General features: G+C 40.2%; 1 protein-coding gene across 1 annotated transcript in view; it reads right to left on the reverse strand.

Annotated features, from left to right (window-relative positions):
- Window positions 1–1,018: 1,018 nt before the first annotated feature.
- Window positions 1,019–14,939, reverse strand: part of LOC128378636 (protein kinase C beta type) — a 79,104-nt gene continuing 65,183 nt past the window's right edge. Inside the window, exons 13-17 of the mRNA XM_053338203.1 lie at window positions 13,218–13,356; window positions 12,377–12,457; window positions 11,493–11,600; window positions 5,100–5,240; window positions 1,019–1,305 (exon numbers count right to left, since the gene is read on the reverse strand). Coding sequence (XP_053194178.1) covers window positions 1,129–1,305; window positions 5,100–5,240; window positions 11,493–11,600; window positions 12,377–12,457; window positions 13,218–13,356 — 646 coding nt within the window. The 3' untranslated portion in view covers window positions 1,019–1,128. The remainder of the gene's footprint in view (window positions 1,306–5,099; window positions 5,241–11,492; window positions 11,601–12,376; window positions 12,458–13,217; window positions 13,357–14,939) is intronic.

Consider the following 14,939-nt stretch of genomic DNA (forward strand, 5'->3'; position numbering starts at 1 on the left):
GCATACACACACTGTAAACAAACGCCCAGGTATTGGAGTCATGCTTTTGTAAAACACAAAGAAACTGACTGCTAGTCTCTTTCATTGCTTAAATACTAGATTACAGGAAATCCGAGTATAAGAAGTAGTACTTTCTATCTATTAAACTGACTCAAAGCCTTTATGAGGACTACATTTCCCAACAGCATTTTACCATCATTACCCCACTACAGGACAGCAAATACACACAAAAAACTAATATTTGTGGTATTTCATGGCAAAAAAATCTGATCTTATAATATTTGTATCTGGGTAAAATAATACTCCACAGTTTGTGTTTCAAATGCTTTTTGATTTTTGAAAACTGCAGGATGGCAGCAAAGAGATAAGATGCTAAAATGCAGCTGGGAGACAAAGTCCAGGGCTATTATTGATATAGAAACTCATGCACAAATAGGTCAAGCATTCCAGTTTTAGCTAATATAAGAATAAACATACAGACACTAATATTCCTTTACGTTGATTAAAAAGCACACCAGAATTACAAAGCCTAACTCGGAGCGCGCTGGAAGAGCCGAGGAATGAGTAAAAGAAAAGTTGAATCACAATTTCCACCCCCCCCCCCCAAAAAAAGAGTCATAACATGAAATGCTGCGGCTATGTTACATGTAGAGTTAATATTATGGTGCAGGTGTGTAGATGGATGTGAAGGGAGGAATCATGCTTTGTCAATATTTCTGTAATTAGCTAGTAAATGTGTCTGTAAGTGAGCGGAGGTTTAAATCTGATGTTTGCTGAAAGTTTAAGGGTCATCATTCATTTTTAATATAGATTTTTGATGATGTCCTTTGAGCAACACAAGTTGAAAAATCAACCTAAAATGCTAAATAAGTCAGATTTAAAGCTTGTGATGAATCGGATTTCCACGTTTTGTTACATCCAAACAAATCTTATTTACTGTAGTTTCATGCATCATCGTTTTCTATATTTCTATATTTGACTTATAATCATATTTCGTATGTGTACTGTATGTTTCAGGGTACACAGGGTTGATTTTGGGGGAAATTATGAAGTATGTGATTATGTGTGTGTGTATATGTGTGTATGTGTGTGTGTATGTATGTGCATGTGTCCGTGCATGAGCTGAAATCAAGCCTGCTCGGTGGCAGTGGTGGTAGCAGCAATTCCTGGGAACTCTGGGTTGATAAAGGAGAATCCCTGGAACTCGTCCTGGTCCAGGTTCTGAATCACTTCCTCATCGGGAGGGGTCAGCACCGGCGGGTGACGTGTGAAAAAACGGTCAAAGTTCTCCGCATCCCGGCCACACTGTTGAGTAGGGCAGGGAGGGATGGAGTACGGGGGTGGGAGGAGGAGGGTGGATTGGGAGAAGGGGGGGGAAGAGTGGGGATGGACAGGAATGGATGGATTTTGGGGGTGTGGGGTTAGAGTTGGGGGGGGGGGGAGGAGGAGAGGAAAACAAAAGAAGGGGAATGGTGGATTGAACCAGGGTGTGAGATGACATCACTTGAACATGGTTTCAAATATCAGAACAAGTGCTAGTACTTGGGGTGTGCTTCATTTAACTCTCTATGTGTATCAGCTGATTCCTGAATACCTTCAGAGCGATACAAGAGATGATAAACCAAGCACGCCTCAGGTATATGCTTTCCTTTTTCAAATATTTGAAACATATTCAACTTCAATTCTAAACATAACAGGGACACTGACGTTTCAAACAACCTGCAGTAGTGCACTACATCATACTGGCAACAATGCCATAGTTTCATTTCATTCCATTTCATCCCACCTTGGCTTTAAGTAAACAGACAATTTTTTTTGTTTTTGATTTTTACGTTTTTTTTACTAAATGTCTTTGGTTGTAATGCCTGAATTTAATTGGAAATTTTAAAGAGACAGAAAAAAGGGCTCACAGCCATGAGATGATGGTGTTATTGTGGGTTAATTGTATGCTGCAGCTGTGGAGACCTGCTGAGATATGATAAATTACATCATGTGTAGAGAGCAGCTCAAACTTGTTAAATATTTGCTCAGAAGCAGCACGATTTGTCTAAAATATTTCATTCACTGTCAACGATATACAACGATGTTTCACTGTGTTTAAATGTCATCATCTTGAAAATAGGTCTATGTTACTCGTGCTGGTGAGTGTATAATTAGCAACAGAAGATCAACTACAGTATAACTATACAAACAAACTCTTTCAGCACTTTCTATATGTTATAGATGATATCTCAATTTTCTAAGTTTTGTGAAATTCAGTCAGAAAATCAGTCAGAATTTGTTTCCTCTAGAGGAGATTTGGAAAAAAAGAAGTCATTGTTCATTTCAGTCCATTTCATTTTCTCGTTCTGACCACTGGGAACCCCAAAAAATATTATATACTCGTGCAAGGTGCGTCCATCTAAGTACATAAAACAAGTTATTAACTTGAAAACTATATTTTCCCGACAGTATGCCTCGTGGGGATTTTGTGCCAAGCTATTCCTTTTTTTTTTTTTTTTTTTTTTGCATCTCCATCACTGTGCTGAGCTTTAATTAACACAACAAGGATTCAGTGTCCTCTGACAACATCACCCAGAGGAAAAGTACAAACTCATTAAATCTCTGTAACTCTTAAAACCAAATGAAATTAAGCCAGAGTGTTTATAGTTGGGGAAATATGTGAAATTAGAGATATAGCAGGGTCAAATGGTATTTGCAGCTAATTACTTGCGTTTATTTGAACCTGTTTGGGGAATCAGACGGGAAAGATTTGTCATATAGGGAAATGAAATGATACACTACAATGTTTACAAGCATTTGAAAATCAATGGTCAACAACCTGTAAACACTTTAAACCAGGGACAAAACTAGATTTGGATTTGATGAAGTGCATCTTTAGAGAGAAAAGATATTTTTGTTGCATTAGTTCTGGGTCAGACTAGTGTTGGTTTAAACTATGAGTAAAGAGGATCCTTCGAAACAAGAATGGGTAAAACGTTTCTCTGAGATTTGAACGTTCTGGGTTTTGATTTAGCTGAGATAAATATAGAGGTTTCTGTTAAAAGTAGTGCACTAAATGACAGGTTTCATTTGAGACTGAGCCCCAGAGCATGCAAATAAACTGAAACAAACATGAGAAAACTGTAAACACAGAGAGTTGGACAAATAAAAATGTGTGGATGTGAGGACAGATGGGTGGATGCATGGCAGCACTGAAAAATGAACAGATGGATGGATGGATTGGCGGAAAGATGGATGGAAGGATGGAGTCTTGTGGAGCAGAATGGATGAATGGATTGACAATAGATTGCTGGATGGGCAGACGGATGAAGACAGTTGCACAAAAATAACTTTGAATGAAACTCAAAGGTGATGGCATGACTATTCTTTATCAGTCGAATGAATCAATGAACCAACCGGTCAGTCAGTCAGTCAGTCAGTCAGTCAGTCAGTCAAAAGTTCATCTGCTGCAACCCAATATTAAACACACTCCTCAAACCATGATCACAGACTGTTAGGAAACAAACTTCTGCCACTTCCACCAGCCATATGAATCCTTCCTGAACAAGCACTCATAAAAAAATAAATCATGTAAAACTGAAGAAAAATAGTTTGAGGTGGTTTTTAGGCAGAAATAAATTGACCTTCTGAGGCACAAACAAGTCTGACAGCATCGCACCAAAAAAGATCAAAGAACCGCCTTAAGATGCTGAAACTGAACCCTACACTTTTATACAGGGTAAACACAATGGTTCTTCAAAAAACCTGAACCTTTATTTGTTCTCCTCAGTGGGAAGTAAGACAGAAATAAAGAGATAGCAAGTGACAGCGCAGAGAGGTAGAAGACAAGAGCTGTTAGAAAGACGAGATCAAACAGAAAGAAGAGACGGATACCGACGAGAAGAGAGGAGAGATCAGACAACATATGTTAGTAGTCACATCAGACGCCTGCAGAAACACACCTCGCAAAACAGCCAGGTCCCAGTTGTGACCTCTAACACACACACACACGCGCACACGCACACACACGCACACACACACGAAAAAACATACATCATGTATAAAGATATGGTCAAATTTATTCACACATGTACGTGCACACACAGTCATAGTACGCACACAGAAGCATGCATACACATTGCAGCATTCATGATCCAGCTTAACGCACGCACACACACACACACACACACACACACACACACACACACATACACAAAACCCCAGTGGGACAAGACAGCTGCATAAAAAGCTCAACTCAGAAAAACTCTTTAGCAGCAGTGTGGCCTAAGGCTTCGTGAGTATCTCCACATATAATGGTGTGTGTGTGTGTGTGTGTGTGTGTGTGTGTGTGTCTTAGTATGAGATGACATCATTCTGACTCTAGTTATGATCAAACTAATTTTGTCGTGCTGAGAAAAAAAAAAGGAAAAAAAGGACACAAAAAGATAAACACAAACACGCTGTTGTTTTCGGTCAGTTTTGCTGACGCAGTGTGGACGCACGCTTGTTCCCTGGAGCTTTAATCTAAACTCAGACTAACCCTGCTGAGGACACAAACTCACCAAACTGGGGACACAGATTCTGTGTTTTAGTTCAACAGTCCAACAAATGAACATGTTATTGTCTTTCCATGTTTGTCACCTTGTTTACCAAAGTCACTGCCATATTCAACCTCTTCCTCATCCATCATCATCTTCACCATCACAGCCATCAACATTGCAGGCATTACTGTAACCACCACCCCTGCCGTCATCGCCACACAGTCATCATCATCATCATCATCATCATCATCATCGTCACTTCTTGACTTACCTGTGTGCATTTTCCCAAACAGAGGAGGGGAAAGAGACAGAAACATCACATCGGAATAGAAGAGATGTGTATCACAGACAGAAGAGAGAAAGGTGTCAAAAGGAAAATAGAGGAAGTTAGAATGAACAAAAGGAAAAAGGCGTAGTTCAGTAACCACGGCGACACTTGTTATTCTAAGCAGTCCTTCCCACGAATTTAACCACTAACAGGAATTAAACCTGCTGGTCTCTGCTGTGCGGCGGCAGGCTGTGAATTGTAATTCCTTTTAATAGGGGTCAAGTCAGGGTCAGCGGGGTCAGACTTACAGCTTTGGGTTTAAACGGCGGCTGCACCTCCTTGTTCTCCAGCTTCTCCCAGTCCATGTAGCGGAAGAAGCTGTGCTCCCTGATGTCTCGCTCGCCCTCCGGACCGCAGCCCAGTCGTTTCGCTGGATGCTTAGTCATCAGCTGGACAAAGAGAGAGAGAAGTGACAAAATCATTGACCTGATGATGGCGGCGGGATCATCAAAGTTATTTAGAGTGGGACCATGAATGTCTGCACCACAATCTATCTAATAGTTGTTATACTATTAGGTGCTGGATGGACAGACTGACTTTCATTACCTCTGCTGTACAGTAGCATGGCTAAAAAACATCAAATGAGCTGCTTGACACATATGAGCGTCCTCACAGGAAGTATTTTCACGTTACGACCCCTGACCATGAAAAAAACTCCGCTCCACTAAATTTTAAGAGGAAATCAGCAACAATAACCGACACGATGGGGTTTATTTATTTGCTTGCAAAAAATATGAGTGAATAATGATGATTAGCGCTCAGATAGCAGGAGAAGGCATTTAATTACATTTTAATGATGTGTGGTGTCTTGTTACATTTACATAAGCTGAGCTGTAGGCATAATCCTAAACTACATGACAGGTTTGTATCTGATCTACACTCGACAGTGTGCTGCTGCTGCCATGCCCCAAATTTCCCCTCTGGAATCATTAAAGTTTCATTTCATATATTCCTCTCTCTTTCCCCTCAGTGTTTGCGTCCTTGATTCCTCCTTTCATTCATCTCATTTTTTGTAAATAAACATTACTATTATTATTATTATTATATTGTCACCTTCATTTTTTCTTTTTTTTTCCTTTTAACCATCCGTCCATTCTACTCTCTGTCATCTTAAATGGCTCCCCCTAAGGACCCCTCATCTAAGCCACCATGTCACTGCCTGCAGATAAATGAATAACTGTTGTTTTTTTTCCCTCTTTTACCATGACGGTATTTCCACAGGCATAATTAAGGACCATTTACAATGTCTGTCCACACAAAACCTTAAGAACGGCATCAAGGATACTGACGTCAGAGTGTGTGTGTGAGTGTGTACGTGTGTGTGTGTGTGTGTGTGTGTGTGTAGGTGGGGTGTGCCTCCCTCAAGGGCAGCAGTCATAACTCATTACATTAGAACTAAAATAACATTTTCCATGGGTCAGTCAACTTTACACTGCACACACAAACACACTGGCTGCTTATACGCACACATACACACAAATATTTAAACTAAGAGGAATGTAACAAATATATATAAAACGGTAATTGTTTGTTTGGAATATTTTTCTCAGAAGCAATGATAATCTGTCTCTCTTCTTCTCTCTTCTTCTTCTTTCCCTCCGGACACCCAAGGACAGTAAGTGTTCCTTACTGACTGACACATATTGTGGAAATATGCATGCACAACAGTTTCAAGGCAACCCAGCAGGGCACACTTAAAACCCACACCTGTGCTGCTACAGTACATTTGGCATGTTTTATGCAACTTAATTTCAAAAGAGTCTAAATCCAATGACTTTTCGGGGCAGATGGTGCAGCTGTAGTAGCTCTCCTTTAAAGGTGGTCTCTGTGAACCTGCAGTGGTTCTCTGCATTCATTGAGGGAGTAAGGGCAGCACATTCATTCCACCACAAAGCAAGCCAGGCTGAAGCAGGTCACTGATGGCAGGTTATTCATGGCACGTGTGAGAACGGTATGGATTACTTGTACTGGTACTTGACAACCAACAAAGCTGGCCTTAACCAGTTCCTATATTCTACATCAGGGGTGTCAAACTCATTTTCATTCAAGGGCCACATACTGCCCAATTTAATCTCACGTGGGCTGGATCATTAAAAAAATGGAAGGAAGACAGGAAGGAAGGCAGGAAGGAAGGAAGGAAAGATAGAAGGAAGAAAGTGAGAAAGGACAGATAGAAAGAAGGAAGGAAGGAAGGAAGGAAAATAAGACAGGAAAGAACAAAGGAAGAAAAAGAAGACATGAAAGAAGGAAGGAAAGAAGGACAGATGGAAGGAAAGAAGGAAGGAAGAAAAAGAAGACAGGAAGAAATGGAAAGAAGGAAGGAAGGAAGGAAGGAAGAAAAAGGAGACAGAAAGGAAGGAAGGATAGATGGAAGGAAAGAAGGAAGGAAGAAAAAGAAGACATGAAAGAAGGAAGGAAGGAAGGAAGGAAGGAAGGAAGGAAGGACGGAAGGAAAATAAGACAGGAAAGAAGGAAGGGAAGATGGAAGGAAGGGAGGAATAAGGAAAGTGGGCCGGAGTTGACCCCACGGCGGGCCAGATCTGGCCCACGGGCCGCATATTTGACATCTCTGTTCTACATTATTTCTTTTACTTCCTGGGCTTGATTTACAAGCAGGTGAAAAGCTGGCAGCAGAGCAAAAACTGATCCCTTTCCAAAAACCCCTTTATAAAAACTAAGTTGTGTCTATTTTTCTATTTTTCTGGCTCTAAGGGGACCTGCTAGCACCAAGGTGGCTGCACAGATAGAGCTGTGTTTCTTGTTTTTGTTTATGTTGATCAGATGATGTAGCTGCTCTGTACCATTTGGTTCACATTTTGGCAAAAAAAAAAAAAAAAAAGCATTTGACTTTCCACCTGTGCAGACAACCACTCATGCAAAGTGCAATTTTCATGGCTTTTATATCAAAGTTCCTTTCTTTTACATTCATTAAATACTTGCAGCCATTGTAAAACAGCAGGAATAATTTGCTCATAACAGTAAAGTGTTTCATCTGCACTCTGTAATTTGAGGGATGTGCTTTGTGTAATCACGCAGACTATAAATGGAACGAGAATCTGACAATAAGTACACAGCCTTTTTGTGTTCAGATTGGTTAAGCTGCTGCACACACGTATACAGTTCAATCATTTGGTGCAAGCAGGAGGCCACAGCGTCAGGACCTGACCTATCAAACATGTTGAGACATTTTAACTTTCATCATCCTTTCTTCTGGATGATCAAAACACTCTATTTTCATCTGCGTGCACTTCATACTGGTGATTATACTTGTGCTGCCCTGTTTCGTGAAAACTGAGCCATGGCTCTAGCAATGCTGAATGTGAAATGAAGCAGCAGTGGAAATGGTCTGTGTGTGTGTGCCTTTGTATGTGTAAGAACATATTTGCACAATTAGCCTTTGCAGTAGAATCATGTGAAGTTGAAGACATCATGTACCTATAACACCGCAGCTATGTACAATATAGTAGCAGTGCGTGTGTGTGCATGTGTGTGTAAGTCATTGCTGGCCATGAAATATGGATGCTGGTGAGGGTGGAAGCAGGCGAGTGGAGAGTGGAAATGTCTCTGATCACTCCCTTTCCACACATGTGTTCGGACACACACACACACACACACACACACACACACACACACAAACACACACACACATACTATAAGTCAGACTGGTGCTGTATGCTGGAAATAAGAATAAGAAAAGAATTTCTAAATACTTTGTCATTGAGAAACAAACTGTGAGGGTTTTTTTCTTTTACTTTGTTTTAATAATATACAGCACTAAAAAACTGAAGGTATTAATATTTTTCCATTATATATCCACATGATACTTGAAAAAACAAAACCTGATTACACTGACAGTAGGTCAGACATTTATAGTGTGACAGTCCAAAGAAATGCATTTTTAGCACTAAATTAGAAACAATCCCATCAGGCTTTGTGAGCTGAAGTGCAGCACATCACTACAACATCCACACACTTCACTGTCTTCATGCAGAGTCCTGAAAATGAACTTTACATATTGATATATATATATATATATATATATATATATATATATATATATTTATATTTGCTTTTTCAAAATGGAAATATCTTGTAGTGCTTGAAAAGGAACACTTCATGTAGTTTTCACATGCACACACTCATACATACACACACATATGCATGCACTGACTTAACCCAGGCGGTGCTGGCAGGGCACAGTGGGAGCTGTGGGGGTGGATGGAGGCGAGCTTTCATGCTCCACTGAAGATCCACTGTTGTAGCACTACAACCCAGTAATCATCACTAATACATAATGCAATGTGTGTGTGTGTGTGTGTGTGTGTGTGTGTGTGTGTGTGTGTGTGTGTCTGAGAGAGTGAACTGAACATCTTTGTCATCAGTTTGCCTATAAATGTCTTTAAATTAAGTAGGAGGACGTATGACTTAAGTCATGGCCTGCAGATCTGCAAGAACGTGTGTATGTTATTCATGCTTGTATGGTACTGGCCAGTCTGCTCTGAAGAGGAGTTAATACGTGTGTGTGTGTGTGTGTGTGTGTGTGTGTGTGTGTGTGTGTGTGTGTGTAGACTATTGAGAAACGGGGGCCTCTCCCATTCTTTCTCCCACTTTGTCTTATCAAAAACAACCGTGCTAATAATAAACTTTTTATTTTTATATTTACAAATAACATAATTCATGTGAACAATGGGCCTCATACATGAACGCTGTCTTATTTAACCCTAACCCTTATATTTGTTGTTGCACAAAGCAATAAGAGGGGAATCAATAAACTCTCTTAACTGCCTGAAATGGTTTTAAATCGCTCAATTCAGCCTGAAGAATGTCACCTGTCCATGAGGATGGGAGGACGTTTGTGAGATGTGATCATTAGTATAATCCACACCCCTAACATTGCCATATCAGGCTCCATGTTCCCAAAACACTGTGTAGCTTCAAGTCCTGCTTTTAATTTAGGAGTGTCAGTAGGAGGCAATAATTAATATAGACATATTAGAGGAGAATATTATAGTCTGCAGTATGTGACGTTACACTGTCAACTGAACACGACATGATACTGGACAGAGACCTGCAGAGAGACATAGAAGCAGCTGTCGGAGTGAGAGAAGTTTCCTAGCAACAACTGACATGTAGAAGTTGCTGCACCAGAGTAGACCAACAAAAATCTTAACATTTAAATTAACAGTCATGATGACGAAAACATGGTAAACAGATTGTTTATTTGTTTTTTAATTATATATTACTTTTTAGGTCATTTCAGTATGATATTGAGCCTCCAAATTCATTCAGATTTGGACAAAAATTGATGAATGCCACAAATGCACTTAAATCACTTGAATCACATTGTTTGTGATGAGGCCCATTGTTCCTATATTTGCATTTCTTTTGTACACATGTGATATATAAAATGGAGAGTGCTGTTCTAGAGGTCTACGGCAGAGCTCAGTAAGGTCCTGAATGTCAATGAAATCACTCCAGTGAGAGAGGGAGAGAGAGAGAGAGAGAGAGAGAGAGAGAGAGAGAGAGAGATTACTTGCTCTGTGTAAAAGGCCTGAATGTGTATCTAAACATTCCATATATCTGTGTGTGTGTGTGTGTGTGTGTGTGTGTGTGTGTGTACGTGTAGTTTGTCATGCTCAGTGAAGTGCAGAGGTAGGAGATGAGACAGAGAGGTAGTGATTTGATAGAGAGGACCCACTCCGTTTATAGCAGTAATCAGCTCGCATGCATGTACGTGCACACACACACGTACACACACACGTACAAACACGTACACACACACACACACACACAGCTCAGACCAGTTGGGAAGTGTCAGGGCATCATTTGGTACTGGCCAGTCTATTCTGAAGAGGAGTTTCCACAGCCAACTGAACACACTGCACACACTAAGGCTATTACAGCAGTGTACTGTGTGTGTGACAGTAACAGAGCAAGGGGAGAGAGGGAGAATGTCTGTGTGCATGTCTGTGTGTTTGTGTGTGTGTGTGTGAGAGAGAGAGAGAGAGCGAGATAGAGAGAATGTACAATGAAAAAAAGCGAAACAGCAGCTTAAAAATGAACACTGCAGGGAGAGAAGGACGGGAAAGGAGAGCGTTATGACAGAGAGAGAGAGAGAGAGAGAGAGAGAGAGAGAGAGAGAGACAGAGAGATAGACAGAGAGGGAGAGAGACAGAGAGAGAGAGACAGAGAGAGAGACAGAGAGACAGAGAGAGAGACAGAGAGAGAGAGAGAGAGAGAGAGAGAGAGAGAGAGAGAGAGAGAGAGAGAGAGAGAGAAAGAGAAAGAGAGAAAGAGGGAGAGAGATAGATGGAAGCAGGACAGATAGTGAGAGTGAACAATGTTGTTTCACTCCAAATAAATGTTCCCTCACAATGGCTTTAATTATGCAGATAATTTCGATGTCCCTCTCTGCCTCCTTCTCTTCCTCCATTCACCTCCTCCCTCTCTTGTTCCTGTTTCCTTTCCTCAAACAAATGTAATACCCAACTCCCAATTATCTCTTTTGCTTGTGTGTGTGTGTGTGAGTGTGTGCGTGCATGTGTGTGAGAGAGAGATTTTGAGCTTGTGAGATAGACAAGTGACTTGTGGTGTACAAAGCGTGTGTGTGTGTGTGTGTGTGTGTGTGTGTGGAGACTCACCCCTTTACAGACAGCGACAGCCTCTTTGGACATCGACTTGGGATAGGAGACGTGATGCTCCATGATGGACTGAAATAACTCATCCTCATCCTCACCATCAAATGGAGGCTGGAGAGGAGAGGAGAGGAGAGATGTGAAGGGCAGGACAAATGGAGGATATTTAAATTGAATAATTAAAAAGCTTTTTTTTTGTCTGAACTGCTCAGAATATCAGAATACCGCAGGCCTGTAATGCTCACAAATGAGATATCCATGATTTGAAAATGTCACATCTGCTCTTAACAATTATTAATGCCACAAGAGGAAAACTCATTAAGGGGTATAATTTAATAGCTAACCTTTAATTACACAATGTCAAACTTTAAAGGCTACGATCATTGTGTTTGTTTTTTCAATGTCAGTCATGAATACAAATGCTGCTGAGAGTGGAGTTTAATTCACTGCTTTGCTTCATTTCTTTTTTTTTTTTACTGGGTTTAAAGGGGTCATAACATGCTGTTTCTGATTTTGCAGTTATATGCTGTTATGATGTCAGATGTCTATGTTTAGCATAGTCAAAGTTCAAGTATATAAAAATGCTGCCTGAAAGTCAAAAACCAGGGCTTTATCCTGCCCTGTAAGCGTTTGCAATGTTACCTCTATTTCCTCCTCTTGATAACATCACATGCCCAAAAACTGGCTGTTGTTGCTAAGATTGTTGCTATGATTGTTCCTGTTGTCTACTCACATGTACGGATGTATTTCAGAAGTTTATATTTCATTCAAATGAAGCAAAATGCGACAACTATTGCTCGACTATGTAGCTTCTGGAGCCGACGGGCACCATAAACCCACACACACTCACACACACACACTGTCAAACATACACACACAAACCAACCAACCTGTCCAGCCAGCATCTCATAGAGCAATACTCCGAAGGCCCACCAGTCCACAGATTTTCCATAAGGTTGGTAGGCTATGATCTGAAAAATAAAGATAAAGTCCCCATCACTTAATCATTGAATGAATTGACAAGGCAGTTGACACAATGAACAATTCTTTAACCTCAACACAACCAGTTTTAATATCAAACATATCAGTCCACTTCCTCATTCAGTTTCAAGATACATTAGTATGAATAATTCAAATAACTTCCAACCACGATCAGATATTATTTACTGCTAAGGAAGAAATAAAGTTTCTGACACTGACAATACACCAAAGTTATCACTCCATCATAACCAAGCAGTTTAGTGCTTTTGTTGTATCAAACCTTCTAGGTAACAGATCAGCTATCTCTATCTATAGATGCATTAAGAATACACTGTAATATACTGTAACACAAAACACATAGTAATAAAATGTACAGTATGACCCAAGGAGCCAGTTTACTTTGACTTATGTGGTTACATGAGGCAATTTTCTTCTAACAAGGTCATTATGCTAATTAACAACTCATTTAAACACAGCTACATTTAGATAAAACTGAATCCGGATCAACTTGGAACAGTTTTTAGTTAATAACAGAGAAATAAATTCAGTCTAAGATTTCCATAGATCTGAAACAGAGCAAAGCTACATCAAGGCAATTGGACAACCAGTATAGTTGAGGTTAGGGGTGTTTGTGTCCTGTCCTTGCATTAAGCACTTTATAGCATCTGTCGTCATGACAACAGCATGATCAAATATAGACCAGGGACCATCACTCACACCTCACACACACACACACACAAAGACACAAACCTCAGGAGCTATGTAGTCTGGTGTTCCACAGAAGGTCTTGGTGGTGACTCCATCCAACATATTTTCTTTACACATGCCAAAGTCTGCTATCTTAATGTGGCCCTCGCAGTCCAGCATCACGTTGTCCAGCTTCAGGTCCCTACAGGAGGGGGAAAACAATGTCAAAAGGGGGAATTATTTGTGTTCCCCGGGTCATAGTCTGGTCACCTTCTCTCCTGGGAGCAGTAGGTCATGATCTGTCTCTCTAAGAGCTGTTCATCTCTCTGTCTACAGAGGCTGGCTGGGATTAAGCAGCTGTCTTGATAAGGCTGGCTCTGTCCTATTGTAACCAAGGTCGGGTGGAGATATGCCGGCTTTGTGCAGACGGTCAGACTGATCTCCTCGTAGGATGGATTTCATGTGACCTATGTATAGACTACATGACTTCAGATAACTTTAGTCAGCATAGTATCTTGTAGGGCTGTGTGATATGACGATATATATCATGGGAGGATTGAAAGAAGTATCATTTCGTATAATCATTTCAGTATAGGTATCATCATCGGAATATGGAATAATCTATATTAGAATATGAGATTTTGGACATACCATCCAGCCCTAGTGTTTTGTTTATAGTTCAATACCCAATAGAGGCATAGATGATAAAAGAATTACCTTATATGGACACGTGGTAAGGTTACAGGTTTGGTGAAGGTTTTTAATAATCTACCTTTACTTAACCAGAATTAGATGTCGAGTATTAAACCCGTTCTCCTGACAACTTCTTCGCTTTGGGTCAGCCAGCTCTCCATCAGTTCCATCACAAGGAACAGCACTCAATTTATAAGCAAATATGGACCAAGAAGGCTCATCTTCTCAAGTTTAATAGTAATTATGCACAGGTTGATCCAAGAGTTGGACTTACAAGAGTTACACCAACATGGAGGACAGATGTGATTCAGATTCACAGGTGGAAGGGGGGGGGGGGACTGCGTCATTTGTGTGTTAGGATGCCCAGCTTGGTACCATAAACAATAGGTGTCAGTTAATTGTAGTTGAAATCTAAAAGGTCAAAACCTAGTTGTTGCCGTAAATTTCTTTTAGAGGCTTCTTGGGGTGAGTCAAGTAGTCAGAAAAATGTGATTTGCCCCCATCCTGCATATCACACATTAATGTTTAACTTCCTCCTTGTAGTGCTGATGTTACAGCGAGTGCGTGCTTTAGTCCAGAGAAATTTTTATCATCCATTAAAACACAGTGTTCAACTATTTGTTTTTTGTTTTTTTAATCTCTGAAGCAGTTTTAGTCTTGAAATTGATCTGCTTTTGTTGAAAAAAATTCAAAAGAAAGCAAAAACAACATTATCCAGAAAATCAATAACCCACATTAAGAACTTCAGTGACTTATGACACATTTAAGTCTAAAATTGCCTTTTTTTTCAACCCAAGGTGTCAAATGTGTTTGGGCTATTGAAATTACAGTTTTATTACTCATTTTAACACAGTACATTTGGTTATCATGTCATCATATCATAAAAGTGAGTTAAGAATTAATAATGTGTCACATAGTGTGTCACTTAGAGATACAAACTCACTGGTGTCATTTTTACCAGGATATGTAGGCTATATGATATGTGATGTACAGTCAGTGACATCAGTGACCCTCCAGCCAAAAGGCCATATGTATGGAGGGGACGCTGTTGATTAGGTGGAGACTGGGATTGGGTCTAATGGTAGCTGTCCA

The sequence above is a fragment of the Scomber japonicus genome, chromosome 18 (genome assembly GCF_027409825.1).
Source record: "Scomber japonicus isolate fScoJap1 chromosome 18, fScoJap1.pri, whole genome shotgun sequence".
In the NCBI taxonomy this organism is placed as follows: Eukaryota; Metazoa; Chordata; class Actinopteri; order Scombriformes; family Scombridae; genus Scomber; species Scomber japonicus.